This window comes from Neodiprion lecontei, chromosome 3 (assembly GCF_021901455.1).
Source record: "Neodiprion lecontei isolate iyNeoLeco1 chromosome 3, iyNeoLeco1.1, whole genome shotgun sequence".
In the NCBI taxonomy this organism is placed as follows: Eukaryota; Metazoa; Arthropoda; class Insecta; order Hymenoptera; family Diprionidae; genus Neodiprion; species Neodiprion lecontei.
The window spans coordinates 8,335,118-8,359,610 of NC_060262.1; the positions used below are offsets into that span (position 1 = coordinate 8,335,118).

At 38.7% G+C, this 24,493-nt stretch overlaps 1 protein-coding gene across 5 annotated transcripts in view; it reads left to right on the forward strand.

Moving 5' to 3' along the window:
- LOC107216528 (ras GTPase-activating protein raskol) overlaps positions 1-24,493 on the forward strand; it is a 226,219-nt gene that overhangs the window by 71,629 nt on the left and 130,097 nt on the right. The window contains exon 1 of one of the 5 annotated variants that reach the window (XM_046735803.1): positions 14,755-15,380. The exons of 1 other annotated variant lie outside the window; for it this stretch is intronic. In XM_046735803.1, the coding sequence (XP_046591759.1) occupies positions 15,131-15,380 (250 nt within the window). In that variant the 5' untranslated portion in view covers positions 14,755-15,130. Of the gene's footprint in view, positions 1-14,754; positions 15,381-24,493 lie in introns of those variants that run through there. 3 more of the 5 variants (XM_046735804.1, XM_046735807.1, XM_015653746.2) reach the window with 3 other exon arrangements.

Below are 24,493 nucleotides of genomic sequence, written 5' to 3' on the forward strand. Positions count from 1 at the left end.
TTAAAGTGAGCATTATGTACCTGCGTTATGGCCAAGTTATAGGTACGTACACACGCAGCATTCGTCTCCTTAATCTCAGGTTTCGTGGATCTCCATCTCTTCTCGTAGGGCAAAATCTACGTACGTTGTTTTAACGCGGTCACATTACACTTGGGCTCCCTTAGCTTAGTTCACCTGCGAATGCTGCGAGGATGAAAGAAAAATTGAGTTAATAAAGCGGCGAGGGAGATTGAGAATAGAACGTTAACTGAATGACCACCGATGACAATAGAAAGAGAGAGTGTAACGAGAAACGAGGGCAGCTATAAGAATTATAACATTAAGAAGGAACAGCGAGAAAAATGAGTATAAGTGTATTGACAAAAGAAACAATCACAAGCGATAGCAAAAAGAACCGTAACTTTGTAGAGATGCGTAAGTACAACGATAATCGATTAACAAAGGGAATTGAATAAATTTAACCTACTTCTACAGCGAGAATAAAACAGCAAACTTTACTCAAAACTGCAGGGAAAGAGGGAAGTCTGAGATTTTTTTTATAAATATACTTCGTGAAATGCAGAATTTGCTCCAGATACAGTGAAAACTACTGTACGTAGAGTAAAATCTGCTACATTTATAGTAACAAATATAATTGATTCGGGTATTTTTTATCAAAAATTTTTATCAAACATAATTTCGCATATCCAGATCAGGAATTTAGGAATAAGAACAAGCTGCGCAAATATTTAAATGTTGGAGGAAGCTCGGATTTAGCCGCCCTGAATCAGCTCCATAACATTACGTTAAGAACGTAATTAAAGAACGTGCTTGGAACGTGCGATTGGTGGGTTTATGAACTTCGAATCCTCGGATAAGATTTGTTAATAAATCTTATTGTGGGATAACGTGGTGTGAAATTCCTCAAAATTAGTATTAATTTTTTGGAAAGAGAAAAAAAAAGTTTGAATCAATTCTCGCTTTATCTGCCACAATTTTAAAGTATGTATTCAACAAAAGACGTATTTTGGTAAGAGGTTAATATTCTATTTGCTTCAAATACTACAAAATTTCGATTTTAGTTGTAACAGCACGCATATTTATTACGCGGTAATGACTTTTTAACAGTTAAAAAATGGTTCTTGAAACAATTCAACGAAATATATTTGTTTACTGTAACAAGACTCTTTTCTCAGTCTACGCTGATCTAAACGAGTAGTGAATTGCTCAGAATAAATCATCGGGAATACAAAGATATCTCTATATACTTATAATACAGATTTTTATCATAAATTAACGCCCATAATGGTTGCGCTCAGGAAATTGTTTCCAAGTTGAAATAAACTAAAATCAATATGGCCGTCTGGAATTCCGTTGCGTCTGCAATTAAGGCTGGCTTCTCCCGATCTCTTTATTGAAATCACTGTTCACTTTATCTGGTTATTCGATACGCATGTACATTTTAATGTAAAATTATAAATCTTGCAACATCGTTATTTTATAAATATTAATCGACAATCGATTTGAGGCTTCTTATTCGACTCGTAGCTGTCTACTTTTTTATTAAGCTCGATAAAATTGTGTCTTCTTCATAAGCGTAATAATGACAACAGTAATATTAATAACTGCAACCCCAGAGGGCGCCATTCGCAGAAGTTGCAAATTATTTTCGTAAATTATACGTTTACTTAGCTAAGCATAAAATAATATAATTAGTCAAGCTCTACTACCCTACAAGTGCTTCTGCACTTGCCATTATATTACATGTGTTACATCCGAGGATAGGAATTGTCAGAGTTATAGGTACATAATGTGCATAAACCATAAAATAATAAAATCACCATTCAGTACGCTGAACATATCACGCAAGTTCCGTAAATCGGATCTGTAGTAATTTGATTTCTTCCTTTATTGTTAATAATAATAGATTATAGCCGTAATACACTTGTATTACATCTGCAATCTGCATATGCGATACATATTTCGTGAACTTCGATCAGTTGTTATTGAAGCATGATATATATGATACCTATACATATAACCTGCAGTCACATATGTATAGGCAATATATAATAATAAACTGCTCGTTGTTTCAGCCAGTCGGCCGCAGCGATGTCATCATCATGAGCTGAATGTGCTCTCGTGGCTACTAGCGAACTTTATCCTTCATATTATATTATCCCTGGCTGCACACTGCGCCAGCCACCCTTTAGAAATGAAATAACGATATCATCCCCCGCAATGTTGGGGAATTTTATCAACCCTTCGTTTCTATTGTCGTAACTGCAGAGCTTTCAGGATTTGCGTGGGCGTCGTTACGATTATAAACGACGCTTCGATTAAAAAAAGCCTCTGTTTATGTCTGGAAGAAATTAATTTTTTACCCTGAAATATAATGGCGTACGATATGTAGCTTGGTCGAAGTCGCGGATTTTTTGTTCAACGGTCGTGGAAGACTTGGCAAAATCAGGCAAACATATGGCGGAAGTTTGTTTTGCCATTTTTTGTTTCACTCAAACTTCGGTATACTTTAAATGATCGGCCGGTCGTCCGAATCAAGAAACGAAAGTGTCTCGCGGCAAGTGTATTAAAAAATTTAAATAAACTTCACGCGCGAACAGAAGCCTTTGGCCTAGCCGGCGAAAATGTTATGACATATTTCTCCCCTCTCACGATGATTTCGATATTTGGCATGTCTTGTCCGCTTATAGATTTTTAGAGCTTTTAGTTGAACCCTAGATATCGATACAATCGATGCCCGGAGAGCCGTGATATACCAGTTCTAATATTCCCAACGCCGTCGAAATCGTCAGTTCGCTAAAGAATTTTCGTCGACTCTAAGATAGTTGGGCAGTAATTTCGGAAATGATTAATTCACATGTGTTCTAATTACATATTTTTTTGAGTAATTTACAAACAATCCTGTGAAGTTTGAAAAATGATTCACCATTAAATTACTGAGTTTTTTAATTTCAAAGTTCAACTATTTTACCTTGTATACACAGGGACTGGGACAAAAACTGATAGTTTCGAGTTGGTTGTTCAAGAGTAAAATTTTTAAGCGCGGGCAAAAATATTGAACAAGATAAAATGGATATTTAAGAATAATACATAAAATTTTTGTAAATTTTGCCCGTCATTTAATAATTAAAAACGTAATAAAAAGCAAAAGAAAATCCCATTGGAATTTTGGTTGGGTTGTACATTTGACCACGTCGCAAGTGTGCACCTTACGCGCGGAACTCAAATAATTTGTTTTCTGTCGTTTGGTATATTGCTAAAATACTTCATTTTTTGTCTGCGAATCTTCCCTCAAATCGTAACCGATCTGATATTTTGATTCACAACAAATAAAAGTTATAGCGAGAAAAAACATCGAAGGTTCAAACAGACCAGAATACAAGAAAATCACGCGACGTTGCAAAGTTTATTTTCTGATTATTTGAGGAATACAGTGCTCACGATTATCCGTTGGACGGCGTTACTGTCGCTATCCAACTACCTTAAATGAGGAAAGTGCGCACCTTATGCGCGTGCGTTCAGTCGTTCGAATTTTAATGGCCGACAGTTACCACCTGATTGAGCATCCGACGCAATACCAATCATGCGAACTCGGATGAGGTTATGTTCGCAAGGGAAGCGCGAAATTTTGATCAAGTATTTTGTTAATAATGATTTTCGGATTACGGTAAGAAATTGAATATCAAAGGAATCCGACGATTTGATTGACACGATTAACGTGTGTCTGATTGATTTTACTTCCCATGCTGTTTACATACGATACAGATCTCTCTGTAATTTTTCTTCGTATTCTCTTCGTATAAGTAGTATTTTCGCGAAATTATGAGCGATATTGGTTTCCAAACGGCAATCTCAAACAATTTTCACGTGTCGTAAAGCCGGCAGGTAAGTCATATCATGTTGGTTGAGTTAGTACCTCATGTTGGTCTAATTGTAAATTTGTGAAATTTGTTCAAGAAATTGTGGACTCTCTTTCACACATGTGTGTGATTTATGAAAATTTTCAATATTTTATCTCAAGTTCTGGAAAGTGCATTACAACCTCCTACCGAACGTCAATCGCAGTCTGCTTCATTAATTGTATTTTCTACATACTTCTTTATATTTAGGAGAGTCTGCAGAGATTATTTATGATGAATAAGATGAATATGAAGAGATTATTTATTCAGGCCAGTAACTGGAGGTTGCAGAGGGGAGGGGGGGGGGGGGGGGGGGACAATGAAATTTTTTTCATGTTCTATTCTTCATCTTCTATTTCAGACTTACAGATACTAACTAATAACCAAAATCCAGGGTGTGGAATTCCACACGCACCAAAATTCGGCGTGTGGAATGCTCCACATAGTCCACACAACTAGCACCAGGCCTGTATTTATTCATTAATATCAACGAGCATCTACATTTTCCACATACATAACCTGACAGAGAAAGTACGTTGCTGAGCTCAGCATGCACTGTAAAACAAAAATCAGTCTAGGGCACAAAGTACGTAGCAAATCGTATGGCGTAACATCGATGGCGGACAAAGGGTAAGAGTCAATAAAATCTGCGGAATGTCACAAGTGTGCGGTGGCAGTTGGTATATATGGACAAAGCAATACGTTCTGGGGTTAAACATGTATGAAGTATTATCAAGTTAGTATCTTGTTTGACAGGTGGATTCAAGCGTGCTGTTACCTCTCTTATGTGGGTTCACTAAAGAAGCGTAGCTCCGGCACCTACAGAAAACAGCTGATACTTACAAAAATCAAAGGACAAGGGTTGGAATATACAGAAAACTGGGCTCTCATTAAACAACGCATTTCAAAAACAATTCGTCAGCTACGTGGCACATGATGCCAACCATGTTCGTCATTCTTTACAACAAATGAGTTGCAGTACAAGCTACGCTGGCCTTTGTGTCTCCTTTTTCGGCTTTATTACCCCCAAAGGTTTTGATTGTATCGTATTCTGTGCGAGCTAGTTCTAGGTCTGTTTCATTTCAGTTTCTGTTCATTCATTTATCATCATAGAGGTTGGATATTTTTGTGCTACACAATGCGAGCTATAAGATCGGCAGATAATTACTTGAACACTATTCATGGTTTAATGTATTCTTCGAGTCGTAACTTTGAGTGAAAACATGTATGAAATGTACAGTGCTTTGTTTTACTTAATCTATTTTTCTGTCTATCCTGAACATTGAAACATTCTTTCTCTATTTTAGACACTAAAAGCTTCGACTGAAGCAGAATTTGTGAGACACGTGCATGAACAGCAAGTGTTTCAAATATGAACCACCAAACACAGGATCAAACCTGAGCATCGAAGAACCATTCACGTTTGGAATTAATTCAAAATCATTAGAAATCACTGGAATTTGAGATGTACTTCAATATTGATCATCACTTCGAAATCATTAATATGCTGAACATCTTCAAACGCTTAGAAACCACTTAAAGACTAGTGGAATACAAGCTATTTTTCTATATTGAAAATCACCAAGAAATCACTTGTAAATTGTTGATGATTTCAAAGTGTGTGACCATTATCGTAGAATCTGTCCACAGAGTCCTTTGTACAACTTCAAGGTACATCAAGAGTAGTTTTATGATATCGCTTTAGGAAGATTTGAAACTTTTACACATTCAGAATTTGAAGTAGAGTCTTTCGGCAAAATTATAGCGATACCAATTTAACAGTAAAGTTTCATGTGTGTTGATTCCCATGTATATAATTAAATGTTGGTTACTTCGAAGTAAAAGTTCACAATATTAAAGATAATTCTTACATATTTACTTTTGATGTTGCGTAATTTTTAACAATCAAGTCGTGCGCTATGTGACGTTTGCTGACTAAATTTTTTATTTCACAGTGCCTGATTCAGAAACGAGATTTAGCTGGATTTGATCGATAAACTTTAATCAAAGACTCATTTCGGTGTTGATATCGATATTCCATGATAAGTATTTGAATAATTACGGAAACTTAGGTAGCATGAAACTCTGCAAATAAGCTCGAACGATCAAAACTTCAAGTATGTGAAGTGATATACATAGCACTGAGTGCTTATTCTATCGAACATGGTCAGGGGGATTAAGTCGTACTAACAAATTATATCTTGCCAATTGTAATTGATATTCAGGGACATGAGGCACATCAAGCTTCGACCAAGCAAAGTCAGCAATACGAATCTCAGCACAAAATAAATTTCAAGAAAAGAACTGATTCGATATAATATAAAAAATATAACTGTACTTTAAATTAGTTTGATGAGCAGGAAAGCTCTCGATAAAGCTAGATGCAGAGTTAGTAGTCTTGGGAAGGTTGAGTTTATGCTCATGTAATCGGGTGAACTTGGATTGACAATTTACAGCACTTTCGAACCAACTAGATGCTGCGATAAAACCGTCCTAAAATAACCATGATTTTGTTCCAAAACAATTATCTGCATTTCGAAGTTATCAATGTCTACCAAAAGTTGTTTATACATAAGAACGAGTAACAAATAAATTTATACAAAAAGTAGTGATTTCCCCCCCGAAAAACACCCCTGGCACGAAAACCTTTGGCTAAGTACATTAAAGTGTAGTCATTACCCTCAAAAATACAGTCTCTGATCAAATATGTATGCATTATTTTGATCGTATTGTATATATAATCACCTCGTACAACGAAAGATTCAAATCACATACTACCGCCAAGTACATGTCTGTTAATTTACAATAAAAGCATGATTGAAACTCAACTCGTAGCCTCCACATCTCTCTGGTATGACACCGCTACCTCACGGCGGTCCAACTGACCCTAAACTTACCCAACTACAAATGAAAATTAAGTATAAATATAAGAAAAAATAAAAAATAACTCATACATTGATGAAAATCAAAAGAAAAAAAAAAAAATTTAAATAGCATGAGGTACTTGGTGGGCTTTTTAAAAAAATAATTAAAAGTATTTGTACAGCCTTATTACCGCAAATTGTTGATATCTTGACTTGTATTGTTTGAATTTCTATTACGTAGTAGGTATGTTTTTTCATTTGTGTCTACTATCAGCTTCGCAAATAATAGCAATGCTGGTGTTTTTGAGACGATTTGTTCCTCTTTCCTTACCATCGATTTAGACGGTCTGACCGATGGATTTTTAATAACCATACGAAACAATGCGGTAACATAACGAATCCAGGTAGTATTCTTTTTCAAATCCCTTCGGTATCGTGATATCGCTGATTCATATTGGACGAAGCTTCCCTGATCTGATGGGAAATCAATAGCTTTTCCAATCATAGATATCTGGCCCTCCCACTTTCCTTTCCCCCTCTCTCTATTTCCCATCTGTTTGTGCCGGCAGCCGGTTTAACGGACGGTTTTCCTTCTTCCGCATTGAAATTCTCGCGCCTGTATGTGACATGTGTGTATATAATATGCCAGAGTAGGTATGTACGTATTCGCGACTGATCCCGTGCACACGTGTATACGATAAGCTACAGCTGTAGCTGTTGCCTGTAATGTAAGCACGCGTTGGCCAATGCTCTACGTATAAAAGCCTTTTCACGAATATCCAACGTTGCTGGAGCTGCTCTTCTCCCCCTCCTCCTCCTCCTCCTCCTCCTCCTCCTCCTCCTCCTCCTCCTCCTCCTCCTCCTCCTCCTCCTCCTCCTCCTCCTCCTCCCCTTCATCTCTCTTCATGCCGTCGATCTGCCGTTACACGCTTGACGGTTATGCGGAGAAGATTCGAGCTCGCGAATGGCGCAAACAATCCCAGTTATGCTGCTGGAGATGCGATGATAAAGTCTGTAGAGTATCGTATCGATGAATTAGAATTGAAAAATTATGTCTGAATTAAACTTCATCTACTTTCGCATAAGAATCAAACACTCCTTGCATTTTGGAATAGCCTTATTCTGTAGTTCGCTGATTCAGACATGCAATCGAGGATCTTCAAACGGAAATGAGGATGGTACTATTTATTCAATCTCCAAGCTTCAAGACGTTGGTCTGATGTCAATTACTTTCAGGGTCTCCAATTTTGACCACATTTGATCGAAATGAGTCTTTTCGGAAAGCCTCCAAACTTGTAATTTGATTATAGAGAGGTAGTTTTTTTTCGGAACAAGTTACGAGAACGCTTTAATCTGTTTTTCGTTTATTTGATAGTATTTGAGTTGTAATTTTTGCAACCGGAAGTGATATTTGCTCGTAACATGCCTGATTTCTCACCTGATACTCATAATCTGATCATTGCAGGACCGTCGTGCCGTTATATCAATCCTGGTACTAGATTTACAAAAGCATATAATCCAAACGGTTGTAGAAAAATATTGCTTTACAGGTAACTTCGAAATTGTACGATGACTTTTTACCATGAAGTCTAAAATAGAAGGTATATTGAGAAAGAAAAAGAAAGATTCGGACATCGTATATTCTAATGTGGAACAGTGACAAAGCCATTTGGGAGGAACTTATTTCATATTCGCGAAACTTCTTTTGTGAAAGTTCTCCAAAGTTTTCACGACCGCTATTTTGCAACCGCGAAGTTGAGTGGATCGGTTTAAGAAGTTTTGCGGCACATCGTTAAATAAAACGAACTTTCGTTTGGAGTGTATCTTCCATAAACTCTATCAATTTGAGGTTTCCTGCGAAACTTGCAACCACAAATTTATACACAAAATTGTTCTCGTATACTTATGCGACGTGTGGGAATCCGTAAGAGAAGAATTTCCCGGTGAATCATTCAAAGATATTCGCTTGTAAGCATATTTGTGCTTTTAGGCTCACGAATGGAGTCACTATGCATTCATCGCTGGAATAGCAAAAAAGCAAATTCTGCAAGTTCGCAAATTTCTGTGGTTTAAAAAATATAACCACTCGAAATTACGAAATATGTGATACGATAGAGGAGTAAAAATCGGCATAAGCACGTTAAAAGTACGCCCGAATCCGTCGGTCGGTCGCAGTTTTTCTCCGACGAATAATCACATCAAACCGGTCAGTCTCTGGTAAATAACTTAAAATTCGACATCGGTTCTAAGCTGTAGCTTTGTATACACGACGCATGTAATATCGTGGTGCGCCATAGCGGACGGTGAAACGATGTTTTTAAACTCGTCCATCACGAACTATAAGGAATACAAGAGAGAGTGAGAGGGGGGAAAAAACGGTCGTTCCGAACGCTTAAAGTTTAAACTCTGCAATGTTTATACCGAGCAGGCAGTAACTAACCCGCGCGTCCGAATTCGTTCCCTCAGCATCAGCGCTCGGTTATTTCCGGGCGTTTCCGGCGATCGTCGCCAACGAAGTCGGAGGAAAACTTCGCGCCGGCAACAGTCGAGCATCGAGCACTCCGGCACTCACTAGTTCGCGACAAACTTCACCGCGTGTAGGTGGCGAGCGCGGATTACCGCATACCGCGAAACTGCGATCGAAATACCGATGCTACGTCGCCCACGACTTCCGTTCAAACGATGTTTACCAAGCGGCACTAATTCGGAACTTGTATCTTCGAATACGAAGATCACTGTTTCTATAACGAGTTGATAATGCTTCAGGATACGATTTACCCGATCGATATTTCTTCCCGATTCTTCACCGTTGGTCAATCTGATTGCAAAGAATATTGCAAAAATCAACTGAACACGTACATGTACGTAACGAATATGTCTACACCTTAGGAGGAGAGGGGACTGTTTTTGTATTCTGGGGAATATTTCGACTTTCGAAGTAGAGCAGCGAAGGAAACAATTTTAAAAAAGTAAATGGAATGGACGGATGTTGATGGTCGCTGATTGCAATGACCCGTGCGGAGTGTGATGAAAGCATTCCTTACGGCAGTTCCGTAAACGAGTTTACCAATGTGTTCTGCGGTTGGTCTATTGCCTGTTACTGTTCAGTTCATTCTGGGAAATCGATATAAACACTTGGTAACGGAGCACAACACACCGCAGCTACTGCTGCTGCTGCTGCTGATGTTGCACCGCATTGCACCGCGTGGTTGGTTTTCAACGTGATGTGACATGAGTGACGTGACGTGATACGAGTGTTGATTGATAATCAACTTCATCCTTGTTTGTGTGTTTGATATGAATAAGTGAAAATATTGAAACTGAATTTGATCAGTTTGTCATCTTACTCATTTTTGTCCAATAATTGATCGTTCATGCGGTAGAGATCAACGACGCTTGAAATTAGGTATGACATTTCCTGATGAGTCGATACAATTTGCTTGGAGTCATGTGAAGTTCATCAAAACTACTTACGATCAGTCTGTATTGGATTCGTGTCAAGTCACACGTGTGTGATGGCGCTTTTATAGTTGTACGTAAATATCACTTTGACTTACCTGAAGTCACACGAGGTTGTGTAAAGCATTTTAAGTCAGTGTAAAATCACCGAATTTGTTCTGAATTTGGGTGAATTTAGCCATTTGATGTCACGCGAAGTAACGTCGAGTCACGTTGGTCAATTTGAATTTACTTAAAGTTATCTATGAGTCAAGTGATGTCTCACGAAGCGATATGAAGTTGTTTGAATTAGTCACGTAAAGTAGCTTCGAGTTATGTGATAAAAGTTCGAGTCGTGGCTACGTTCTCTCAACATGTAGTCGTTTTGAAGTACCTGACTTCACACGGAGTTACTCTACAATTAGTAGCTTTGATCGGTTTTAAATAAAATTGAGTCACTTGAATTTACGCCAAGATCAGTGAAGTGATGAAGTCAGGCGAAGTTAGTCTCAAGTCTTGCCGCACTCACGTTTCGTTCTGATACTGTGATTCCCTTTGCACGGTAGACGTAATACTATTTTTGCACACAAATTGCAACCAGTTTAAGTCATTGTTTGATCCACCTGTGGCCATATTTACTGTGCGTAAACAAAAGCGACGGGCACAAATGGTATAGAGGTGCTTTGATCTGAGTAAACACCAATTTATTAACAACGATGTGTATCAAGTATTGAAATATTTCTGATCAAAAGTTACTCAACGTCGGACTTCAGTTATGAATTAAGTGATTGAATAGGCTAAAAGTCCCATTGATAGAACGGAATTTTATAAAAATGGCAAGAAATGGTGGATCTATTCTCAACGTACGAAGGAAATTAATGACGAGACACATGCATTGATCGAGAAGAGCGAAATGCGTGAAAGAAAGAGGACAGATGACGACGAGGCCAGTGTCATTTTGCCAATTTTTTAGACTATGTCGTCCCTCGTTCATATTCTGGCGAGACTCTGCCGTTAGGATTTGATATCCTCTTCCGAGCATTAGCTGATGAATATTTAAAATAGATATCTATGTAAATTTGGAACAGGAATGTGTTGGAAAGGAACTAAAAAAAATTTTTTTTTTCTTATACATGAGACATTTTTGATCCAAAAGTTCACACCTATTTTTATACCTAACAGAGAAAATATAAATTTCGCTAGCTTTGATTACGATTTCTCGTTTTCTTAATTATAGGAAACGAATTGAGTCGGTAGAATTGGCGGTTTTAATAAAAAAAAGTTAGGTCATGAAAACCGAAAGATTTTTGCAAAATTGTAGGCAGGTATAGTATTTAATTTTACTTGAGACTAATCATCTATATCTAGTTCTGAAATATCAAGATTTCAACTAAGATGTTATACAATATACTTTTTCTTTGAGAATAACCGAAGAAACAAATCACGTATCCCATTTTCCGTTTTCGGAATTACTTCTTTTTGGATCGCGATCTCGTTAATTTATAAAACAATACTTACGCTGAGAAAGAAAAAATTCATGACAGGAACAAGTAGGAAATTATGTACACAGGTCAGGTAATTTCGAGAAATGTTTTTCACGAACAGCACTGTAATTAGATAGTTTAATTTGGAACTGTTTTTGCATTTTTCATGTCTCGCGCACCGAGGTTTTTGCCTACTGATAGTTACACGCCTGATTTCCTCTTCTCATTGCAATAATCAGACAAATAATATCTATTGGTCGATTCAATACCGGGCCAAACTGATAATAAAACTTCAAAGCTCAAAAGTAAAAGGCCCGATATGCAAGACGAAATCAAGTCGAAGCGTGCGAAACTTGGTCGGGTTTTAGAAGCAGGTAAAAAGTCTGGCGGATTTTCAAGTCTGAAATCAATCTAAGATTAGAATACTTTTACACCTGTACTCATTGTCAGCGCAGTGCCTACATACCGCGGAAATAAAACCCGAGCACGACTGTAATTTTATCCGTTTTATCATTCGCACCGAGGCTTTATTGGTACATGGAATTTATGAAAGATGAACTCGGAGTGCGGAACATCGTTCCGTTCGCTCGTTCTTTCATCTCGCGGAAGATGTCGGGATATAGAATTTTCTCCGCGAAGTATAACGAGAGAGCCGCGAATGATGGCGAGAAGCTGGAGCCTCGGAGCGATAATAACGACCGCGTTCCTAGCTGCCTAACCTATATTCATCAATTATCTATAGTTTCCACGAGTTTATCGGGTGGTGGAAGAAGTGGAGCCAGTACTTGAACTCGCGCAGTACCTGATGCGGCACATGGTCACAGCATCCAAGGCTACGCATTACACAATCACTTCGTTCGACGGTGAAAAAGTTACTCTATGGATCAAGTGGATTCTACTTGAGTGGAACTCTCGTGATGGTGTCTTTGGTGTGCGACACCTTTTATAACACACGTTCGAACGGTTAGCACATGTCAGGGAGAAATTGAAAACGCTGAAAATCTTAGGGATCAAAACTTGGTAACAGAGTCGTAATACTTTTGTGCGCGTGAAGATGATTTTGGCACTGCAGTCATTGCAGAAGATATCCAAAGAACGATCTAAACAAGTATTAACGTCAAATTTAATATTGTTTTGAGTAGCAATTTACTTTTTACCTTACCACTTATGGAAACATCCAATATAGAAATTGAACGTACAAAGAAATGCTGTCATTGATCAAATTTATTATAGGATTTCCAGTTTTTATGATCTCAGTGTAAAAAAGTCGATGACATTACAGTTTTCGTTCACAGTTTGAAGACAAATATAATTCAGAGTATGAAATTTGGCATTTCTTTCGTATCCCTCACTCTGTTTACGTCGACGTGGTGAAATATTCATTTCATACGATACAAACATCGTGAATATTTACACAGACGATATAAAAGATACGCCTATTACCGACGGATATATTGGAAAAGGTTGCCAGCAATAACTCTGGACGATTTTTTTCATTTTGCTTTATTTTGTTTAAACTGTTACTGTTATTGCGCCAGTTTGCAATTCATCCGCGAATATTCCCGCCTCTTGAAATTGCAATTTTACAGTCTGCGTAGTAGATTCAACGATATCGTATACCCAGGAGTAAGGCAAATGTGTATACCTGTAAGTGGAACAAAGAAATTGAACATCCACAAAATAGATAATTGTGGTCATTCAACGAATTCATTTTCTACATACGATTCCCAACGCAAATGATAATACGCTTGGAAATACGGATGCGAGAAACTGACTCGCTGTAGCGTATCGCGAGTTGCTGAATGCTTTTACAGTCGTCTCACATGTTTAATTACAACAAATTTACCCTAACCCGATGTTATCTGCATAATATGTGCGCTTCTGTCGAAGTAGTAGCAGCAACAGCAGCAGCAGCGGCGAACGTCGAGTTCTTTTCGGAGTTGACGAAATTCTCTGATGATGAATTGCTGTACAATCTCGAATAATAATAATAACACAGTGATATAATGATGACGATAACGATGAATTTGTGAAAAAAGTAAAAAGGATGAGCATTCGCTCTCGCTTTACGGTTATAATTCACCTCGACGCGCGATTTGAGTTATTATACGGATGGCGCAAAAAAAAAATTAATAAAAAATAATTGATTGTATTTAGTCAGAGTGTGAGATGCTATTCGGAAACAAGCAGCAAGGGGGGGGGGGGGGGGGGGGAGGGGCGAATATATTAACGAACGAGTAAAAAATTATAGCAATTTATGATCAACGCCGCTCCTCGATGAAATTAAACAAATTCGCTGCGCGAAATCACATCAAGTATCCAATGGATTTATACTGTTGATTTATAGTACAGAGTGGTTCTGAAGTTTAAACGTTTTACGTACGTCTATTCTGAGACTGAGAATCTGAGTAAACTAGCTATGAAACCATCGATTATAAAATCCAACACATCATAGTCGTAAGGGATATATTTTGGATTTTCGACTTTGTTTGCTACATCAAATGCTTCAAAATTTCGGATTTTTTTTACAGGATCTAAAATTTTGCTGCTATACATATACCGATCATCTTTGGTTTATTATTCTTTCACAAAAATTAATTACTTTTGATTCTTACTCGTTTTGCTCGCATTCGATGTTTTGGCCAATTTCACAGACTGTTCAATTTTTTCTATGACCAATCGACGCAGCGATACATTTTTCTTCTTCAACGATTGTTTTCGATCTTGGATTCTTTCCATTCTCTGGAACAAAAATGTACATAGATCTACGTTTGAGTATATTTTTTTCGGATCATCTCAAAGCCTGGACATCCTTTTTCAGATCTCTAATAATTTGAATTTTCATCAATTACATTTAACGCAATTATCAGGATACCGTACGTCGTGTACAAAAGCAAACAAACGAACAAAGACGTATCGCAATAGTTTATTTCTCACGTTTCTTTAGGATCTAGAAAAAACTGTTCAAATTTTGGATGAATTTTACCTAATATCTACCGTGTGAATTTTATACGCAAATACAGGTATTACATATTCATACAGAACGCATATGCATATGTAACCTGTGTACGCAATGTAGTTGCGTATGCAGATTGTACGTATGCAACGTAGCAACGTGATTATACAATTAAATAGTATGAAATAGAAGGCTGATAATAATTGCGCGACATCACGTGGTACAATACATCTTTGAAAAAATAAAAACGAAAATTCTATAACAACATACCTATTACGAAGATGTTCATTTACAATGTGGATAACAGAACAATCGATGCAACGTCTGGTGGTGAAATTAAAATAATCGCGCGTGCCGATGGAAATCGGATGGACGATTAAATTTGACTCTGTGCGTGATTCGTGAACAAGTATTCTCTATACGCGCATACACGCTGTATTTGTACGGCAAGAGAGTGTGAGAGAGAAAGAGAGAAAGAGAGAAAGAGATATGTCATTGACGCCGAGAGGGTTGCGTGAATGTGGCGCAGACGCCGCCCCCGACGACACCGAGGACCAGGTGATTCAGTGTCCGGCCATCGGTGCAGGTGCCGTCGAACCGCTCAGCGACTCCTGCGGAGAGTCCGACATGGAAGGTCTTGACCTTTCCCTATTCGAGCCCCACAGCGACCGCGACGCCGCCTCCTGGTGCGACGCCCGTGTCCACGCCGGCACCCTTTACCTCCTCACCCGGTACTGCGGTAAGTTCATTCCGGATCTTACTCGATCCTGATTATACGATGTGAGATATCTTGTTGGTAGTTCAAAGTCAGGTGGTGGTGAAACGTTCCGTGAAGAGTCTTAACCGGACTGATGTGGAGTGTATTAAAATCACATCAGGTCTGTATGTTCGATCCGTGTCAAGTCACGCGTGAGAGGTTTAACTCTCAGCTGTGTAAATGTTACTTGGATTTACCTGAAGTCAGCAGCGGTTATGCGAAGCTTTTTCGAGTCAGGGTTGCACAGGGAACACCTGAAATCATTATTTGGGTTACTGTTTGAAATCACTCGAAATTATGTAGAATCACCCGAAGTTATGCGGATCTGCTGTTTGATTTCAGGTGAGGTAACGTAAAGTCATGTGGATTCGCTGGAACTTCGTTTTAAGTCAGGTGAAGTCGTACGAAGTGATGCGAAGTGAAGATTTATCACGCAAAGTAACTTTGATTTGAGTCGAAAAATTTAGAGTCGGGCAACATTCGATCAAGTCGCGTAAAGACTTCTGAATTCCTATTGAAACACATGAAGTCACTCTGAAGCACCTGACTTCACACAAAGTCACTTTTAATAGCTTAGATCCGTTTTAAATAACATCAAATCACTTGAATCAGATAAAGATTGGTGAAGTCACGACGTCAGGCGAAGTCAGTCAAGTCTTGTCAATAGACTTCAAGTCCAACAATGTCACTTGAATCCACAGGTAAATTTGAATCAGTGGAATGTAAAAATCTAGTACTCCTCGCTCGATACGGCGGTAAGCTCACTGCGAACATTATTCGATCTTTATTGTACTATGTGTAATATCTTGCGTAGTTTATGTTTCAGCGCAAATGACCGACCGATTTATAGATCGTTCGGCTAGATCGTGCTGCACCGGCAGCAGATGTTAGTTATGGTCTTTATAAGAACCGTGTTTTATCGACTTTACGGGACTTGCGGTCCGCCGGATGGAATTTGATGCGTCCGTTTCCTTACCGCATGATTTTGACTGTAAGAAACAAGCAGTCAAAGTTTATGCCAGTAGTCCGGTATTTCAAATCGTAAGTCACGATGTGATGCCACAGTCCTAAAAGTTTCCAGAGTCTCACAAGGGCGGATCTGACGTCTAAACAATAATTATATGAATATACGATTAAATTTTCCATGGTATTGTAGTTGAGATTAATCATGGATCTAACTGTGGGTACGAAAAGACTGCTCATCGTTTGTTCATTTGCATCCTCGAAAATAGTGATGTGATTGTATGAAGTATTGAAATTCTCAATTTGTACTCATTACTCAATGTTTACCGGTCTTCTCACAGAACTAGGTTGTGCCTATGGCCGCGGGGCTTTGAGGCGGTAAACGATGATGAAGTACCGTAGTGAAGGCGTTGAAACGGGAGAAGAAATGACAGAAGTACCAGCGTGGATTTTACACAGTTGGCGTCTCTCGATTGATAGTTAATGAGAACAACGTCTCGTCAATGTTAAATACATCACGGAAAAGAAAATTTCATCGGGAATCCTAATTACGATCGGACCCTTCATCCAGACTTTGTGGCACGAGAATCCAAGAGTGCGATACGTTATGACGAATATTTTTACTATCAGAGGAATTGCCCAGAGCACAGCGATAATAACAAACCCGTTAGTCGCACGAAACAGCTAGTCAAACTGTTACCTTTCAAATTTCGCAGTCAGTCTGGCCATTTGTTTGTTCCAATGAATCACTATCAGTTTGGAGTTCGGCCATCGGGATCCATATTACGTGTGTACAGGACATTTCACTTTTCGTTGCAATGGGGAGTAAATATTAAAGTCCGAATCCCGCTAAAAATCTCAAACCAGTATTCGACATTATACTCTCTCTTTTCACGGCATTTCAATTCTACTTCACTTCTCAAATGAACTCATGCCCATTAGCTATTTTATTTTCCCCAAATCAACACCGTTTCAAATTGTCGCGTACAATGTCATCATTAATCAAACACAATGCTATTCAGTTTACCAGTAACGAACATACGCTGTCCAAACCCCAAACATGCGGAACGAATAGGCAAAAGCGGCGCTGCTCATTGTTTTCCCAAATGGACACAGCCTGGTCTTCACTGTTGGTTATTTTAATGATCTTGGTTGGCAACACTGAACCTCGAGATGCGTTCTTTCACTCAATCTCTGATTTGTTTTTGCATTTCGTCTCGCATGTAGATTATACTAGCAGCTCGTGGCCATTGCCAGTAAAATGAAGACCGCTATTTTCGATTAGTGGCGACACTCGGCTCGTGTACGCGACAAATAAACACTGTGCTTATTTCAAGTCGTTCTTTCGTCTTCTGAAACGTGACCCTGAGTATATTTCGTGGAGATTTCAGTTGCTTCTTTGTCCATGATGCCGGAGATATCAATTCTTGAAATTTCATAATTATATTTATTCCCGACTCAGCGATAATTTGTATTTTTTTGATCCGATGAGCGGGTGAAAAGTAGCATACGATTCCCGCATATACATTTTCTCTCATCTGCGGGAGAAAAGTGTTGGGTACTGAGTTTTTCAGTTTATCTGGTCTTCTCTTTTTTTCGATTTTCGACTATTTCTTTCTATAATATGTAACGTTCAATAATATTCCACCTCTCAGGCTAATAAAATGGTCACGTTTACGCTTTAATGAAAAGATTATTATGATTTTTAAAACAGGTAATGCTTTCAATCGTTTATCTGAAATATTTGAGGTCTTATACATAATATTTAACATCTAATTTGTATGTAAAATAATTGTAATTGGATTTGGATTAATTCTTTGTACTCGAATAACGACGACTTGAATCGATGCAATTTAAACTTTTTCAAGTACTCAAACATTACATCGATGCACTACTTGTAAGCGTTTCTTAGATTTTCTCTTCTTTTCTTTTCAAGTCAATAATATGACCAGAGTCGAGTGGGAAATAAATTCCTCTATGCAATACAGAATCAAAAGCAGATTATTCCCGTGTTGAATAATGTACCATTATTCACAAAGTTCATTTCAAGAAACCACATCTCTCCAGATCGATGAACCTAGATGCAGAACTGTAAATTCGTTGTTACGGAACCACAGTGCTTAACACCCTGCTTTTTTGTCGTCCAATTTGAAATGGTCAACTTATCGAAACTCCTTGCACTGATTTCGGACTAAGCACACTTACTTATGCGTCACCACGATGATTGTCCACCATCAGACGACAGAGTTAGTCGAACGAACTTTGGAAACTTAGGAGCCTACCAAGCGAAGTCGACGTAACTATTGGCATTTTGAAGTTTGGGGGGGGGGGGGGGGGTAGGTAGGTAAGTAAGTAAGTAAGTAAGTAGGTAGGTAAGTATATCTGATTAGCCAGCATCGTCTGTTCTCGCATCCTGTAATCTTCTTTCGCGCACAGTAAATCAACGCAGGTAAATGACTCGCTTGGTATCCACTGCATTGCCCACGCTTGATCGCTCGCTCGTTTGCTTGCTACGGTCCCTCTTTCGTTCTTGCTTACATTAGTGCCTTGCCTACTTATTATACGTCTTCACCTACCTACCTATGCGCTCTTTATCGTGGGTAATGTGATTCGATAACGCGTGTGTACGTACATTCACACGTGTACTTACAGTGCATCACTTTTGCAACACGCGCTGAGCGCATAAATTGGTGAAAACATAGCGGTGTGAAGTACGCTGAGGTTAGCGTGGTTCGAGAAAACTTTTCTCTCCCTTTTATCTGTGGCTATTCGAGTGTGATAAGCTTTTATTGTTAATTGTAGTACTTGACGTTGAAAAATATATTCTCAACTCCAGGATCTAGTTCTGTGAAAAGCTTGTTGAATTAATGACATGACAAAACGGACGTTTAGAAAGTGTCACGTTATTCAAGTTAAGTCTGATGGAAAAAGTCCCTGTGGTTGAAAAATTATGGCAACGAAGTATGGCGTTTACAGTTTAAATTCAGTATTACGGGACTTTTCAAGTCGCGTGTAACCAGGTTAACTCATTCTTTATTGTATCCCTTTGTCCTTTCAACATGATTTTGACCTGACGATTCAAACATACTTCGACAAAATGTACATTTCATACTTGACTTGAGGGCTGCAAGCTTTTGTATCATACTTCATGAGTTTATAAGATTTAAAGGAAAACTTGAGGATTTTTTTAAACTCGTATAATTTCTATCATCTAATTGAAGTTTGTAACGTTTTTGGAACGACTCGTGTTGAGGCAAAGCCATAAAGTATTTCGCGACTTTGGAATTTTCTGAAGTTCAGTAAATTGTAACAAAACGAGACATAATCGTGTTTTGAAAGTTTAGCTCCTTCGAAGTCATTATCAAATTGAAAAAATTGTGCATTTCTTCGCAATGTTTTTTCCCGACTTCAGAGAGTGTTGCACGAGATTTAACTTCACTCCCAAACCGACCTTGTGACTTCAGAACTGTTGGAAACATCTGAAAGAACTTAATGTTACTTTCGTCTTCTTTTTTTCATAGATATTCCATCTCAGAAGATTCCATTTTCCAGATGATTTGAGATAACCGTATACGAGTATATGACATATTACAAGACTTCCAAGGACTCGAAAATATCTCACAACACTTGGCAACATGATTTTTTTCTTTATAAGATGATTAAAACGGTACGAACAAAGTTATAGTTTATAAGTTAAATTCGGATCAGTCATTAATTCTGTATTCAAGAGAACACCGACCTGCGTGATTGTTTAGCATTAAGCAATCGGGCAAAGAATTATTATTGTAACGAACTTTACACACCGCCTGTATCCAGATATTTTTAACCAACCCAACTTAACTATAACACAGGTGGCTCGAAATATTAATTCGTTATCTATACCGCCCATCCGCCGCGCCCATTTCCGATTGATTTCTAGATATATATATCGTACATACAAACGTATACATATATTACTCACGTAGTTCGTATTATCCATGGAAATACGTACATGTACATTGTACATACATCGGCATTATATGTATACACGGTGCTACAGATCAATTAATCTCTGACTAGCGTATGAAGTCTAACAACCACCCGACATTAATTCGATTCTATAATTAGCCCTCGATCACTCCCGCCGCAGTCTAACTTCGTTCTCGAATCATGCCAATTGGCGTTTTTTAGAAACATCCGTACCGTTCTGCTTCGTCATGTTGCGCTTTACACGATACAGAAACGTCTTCGTAAATTAATATTCCTTTGCGGCGGCGGAACTGTGATTTGTACAAATTCATCCAATTTTCCGATCACCGATCATCTCCGTCAGTCTATCGGTACCATCCGTCCCTGCGGTGTTCATTTTTTTGCGCAGTTGAAATGCTGACCAGATATTTATTTCCAGACACAGCTGCAGGTATCTTTTATTTACGGCATGATTGTTTTCAGACAGAGCAAATCAAAGAGTGCACTTTGATTTTCAATATCCTATAAATTACTTTGAGTTCCGTGCAGCATTACGAGCTCGGTACTTTGATTAATTAAAAACGGTGAAAAACTCCGTTGGGTTTCTCTTTCCGAGTCGTCTGCAACCACTCCACTGTATCCTGTTGAAACCATTTCCGCAGGTCTCAATGATGTTTCAGTGTCTTCAAATTTGTACCGCGAGTACAGTACACGTGATAATATCACGTGTTAGTAACTATCTCAATTCGGCAAAATGATAGATACATTTTCGTTCACCGAACTCTGAAAGATAAGTGGGCACAAAAAATTGGTTTCTTTTTTCGTATTATCCTCTTCACATCCGCCCGCAGTGGCGAACGTCGGATCAGTGGTCTAGTTTTTCGCGCATTAGGCGTTGGCTGTGGTAATTGATTGGTCGGATGTTGAAAGAGAACGGTTTTTCATCCAGCCGTCGCGTCTCTTGCAGGCTGCCGCTGATTTCAGATAAGTAAAGAAAGACAATGAGGGCCGGATAAAGTGCCGTAAAGAGAGACGGTAGTAACTCTAAGGTGTTCTTTGGCTCTGAGGTTTGCTCAGGTCGTACGTCCCATCTCGTACCGTTACCTACCAGATGCACGTGATCCTCCTTCTCCCATGATGTGGGACAATGTCAGTGCCTGACAAAACGCGCTTGCCTGTAGTAGGTATCGCTCGTTAAGAGCCCCTTACGATACTGGTAGCTTCGAGTCCATCCAGCGTTAGGCTAGGATACGTTGGGCTAGGCTCCTCTACGATAACGGGTAGCCAGTAAAGTCCCAAACATAGAGAACTAGCCTCGGGGTCCGACGACCACTTCCACCATGGATGACCATCGCATCGGTCGGGAGATTAATACTCGGTCGAAATGCGATTGCGTTCCGCTTGAAACCTTATGCAAATGACTGAGAAGGATTAGTAAGTTTCATTCAAGATCGGATCCGTGACGCAATGGTTTTTGTTTCCAGTTTACATTTTCTTCAGTATTCCGAAAGATTTGGAATCGCGAAAATTGATGTTTAAAAAAAATTTTGAATATAAAAATTATCAACAATTTTCTACTCTGTAAGAAACATTTCCAAATCAAGTGGAAAACGAAATTTATTATCCTCGTTGAAGTGACATGGAATACCCTTTGTAGTATACTTATATTAAAGTGCAAATCTGTGGTTGGTAATTATAATAGATATTTTCTCTTCCTCGAAGGATCTATAAAAATGCTGAAACATCTCTTCTATAGTAAAAGCTAATATCTGTTATATGTTGATAATGAATGAAGGATTACCCGCAATGACTTGGGAAATATGGTACCACTTTTCGTTAATGGATCATAGATAAAACGGAGAGGTTTGATCGAGTCAATAAATTTTGTACACTGGGACCACTATACTTCACGTCAGACTTCAGGGATTCAAAAACGAACTCCGAACACTTCACTGGTCTTCGCTGTGGAGTCTTGCGTAGAATTTACACGAATTCATCGAACTTCGCGAGCAAACTTCATGGAACTTCACGGGACCTTATGGAAATTCGCATAAAAGAAGTCAAGACTTAACCGAATTCCCACTGATTCGTCAAAAATTTACAGAAATTAGTCTCGACTTCACGGGGAGACTTTATGAGACTTGATCGGGAGCTTATGAAAGTTTATTTCGTACAAACGGAATTCGACTTTACCGGCAGAAGATGTTTACCAAACGTCAATGAATGGTTTTCACGAGACTTTGTAAAGGTTTTACCCTGGAATTAAGAATATTAAAAGTATCTTCATAAATTAGTTTCACTGCCTTAAGAGTGATTGTACGAATTATTAATCATTTTTTTAACATCAGATTGGAGTTCGTATGCATTTTTTGGAAAAATCGTTAATCCCCGTCTTGGTAGCAATAAACCAAGAGATACTCCCACTTTGGAAATCAAATTCTTGAAAGTCGTTCTAGAGTTGTAAAAAAAAAAAATAGTAAATGTTTTTCATTCCATGTCTTATTACGTTGAAGTTACTAACTTTAATCTCGTTTTCCGTCACTCAGTTCGATTCCAATTAACTTGAACAAATTTCCACGACTTAATTAAACTTTGTCGTAATATTTTCCAGCATCGTACTTTATTTATCGGGCTCGTGGCCAATTCCGTACCTCCGGGTGGAAAAAGGCTTTTCGCCCATCCCAATCATCAACGTGTAATATGTACCTGTTCAGTCGGTAGCCGGGCGCCGGAGATTGCAGTTAAACACTAATTAAGCTGAACGCCGCTCGTCATTTGCGAAGGCCTCGAGCCAGCAACCCTTCCTTTCGCGTCAGGTGCCAGGCGACGGAGGTTAACGTCCATTTTCGGATCCACCCTATCCTGCACACGTCGGTACCATAATCACCGATACACGCATCTGTAGTGAATCCTGATTGAACGGTCATTTGCTGTCTAATGAACGTGTAGACGCGGTATAACGTAGGAGGGCAGGATTGTACAGGACCTTCCCACTTTATCGGATCGTCCCTAAAGGTGGTCGATGAAATTTTACACTAGCCTACATAAAGTTCGGCGAAAAAGTGAAAATGAATTTCATTCGTTTTTTCAATCACTTTAAACCGATTCTATGTGCTCTTCTTTTTACAAAATTATGACGAATCCTGTACGCACCTGAAGCTTTGATAGATCGAGCTCAGTCGGAAAGGGTTTCCAATAATAATTGCACAGGTCAATTCAGCTCGCAAGGTTTCATTCGCGTCTAAGAAGTATCGTCGCGATTCATGAACGTTGGTGTAGCAGGATGATCATTCGATGAAGCTTGGTAGACCGAAACTTTTCAGGTGCATGGATTCTGATTATAACGGTACAACGAGAGACGGTGAAACGATCCTGAGGTATACACTCAGAAAATCGATTTGTCAAATTCCGAATCTGTTGAAAAATTCATTTCCTGGTAAGAAATACTCTCTTCGTTCAACGAATCCTGATCTCCTCGTATTTAACTGTAATCAGAATAACGGTGAATATGAGTATTTACGTGCTGTAATGGAACAAAAGTTGCATTTATGTACACGAATTTGAATTGTTTAATAGTTTAGGTTATGAACATCGAATCCCATTTCGTAATACCAAGTAAATTTTGGACTGTGTAACACTTTAATCTCTGACCCGCGGACTTTAAATTCTCGTGATTACGTAAACGCGATACATATCTCAGCATTGTGGTATTTGAATGCGGTAAAGGAGAAAAAAAAAAGTAAAGAAAGGTAATGAGCCGCTGCTTCCTGTAGCCAATTTTTGGTACGGTTCAAGATTGTGCCGGCTCATTCTTGCTTTACCTTGAACGAGCAAAAACTCTTTTCACGAGGTCGAAACTTGACTAGCCTGATGAGCAAAAACGCTTTGTCTTTTTTTCCACCAAAAACGATCAGCGTATCCAAAAAGGAGCATAAGACGGTGTTGTGGTGTTCAGAAATTTGAGGCAACGTGTGAATTCTCAAAATCGAACGACGCGCATTGTTCAGACAGAAAAAAAGTCTCGAATCTTGGCAAGGGCAAAATTTTCGTAGCACATGTTCACCGAAAATTCAATTTTTTTTTCTCAAAATTTAGGTTAAAAATTCGCACGATCACGAAACGAAAAAATTACAACGAAACGAATGTATCACCGAACGTCGAAACGTGCTTAATTTCTTTATAAC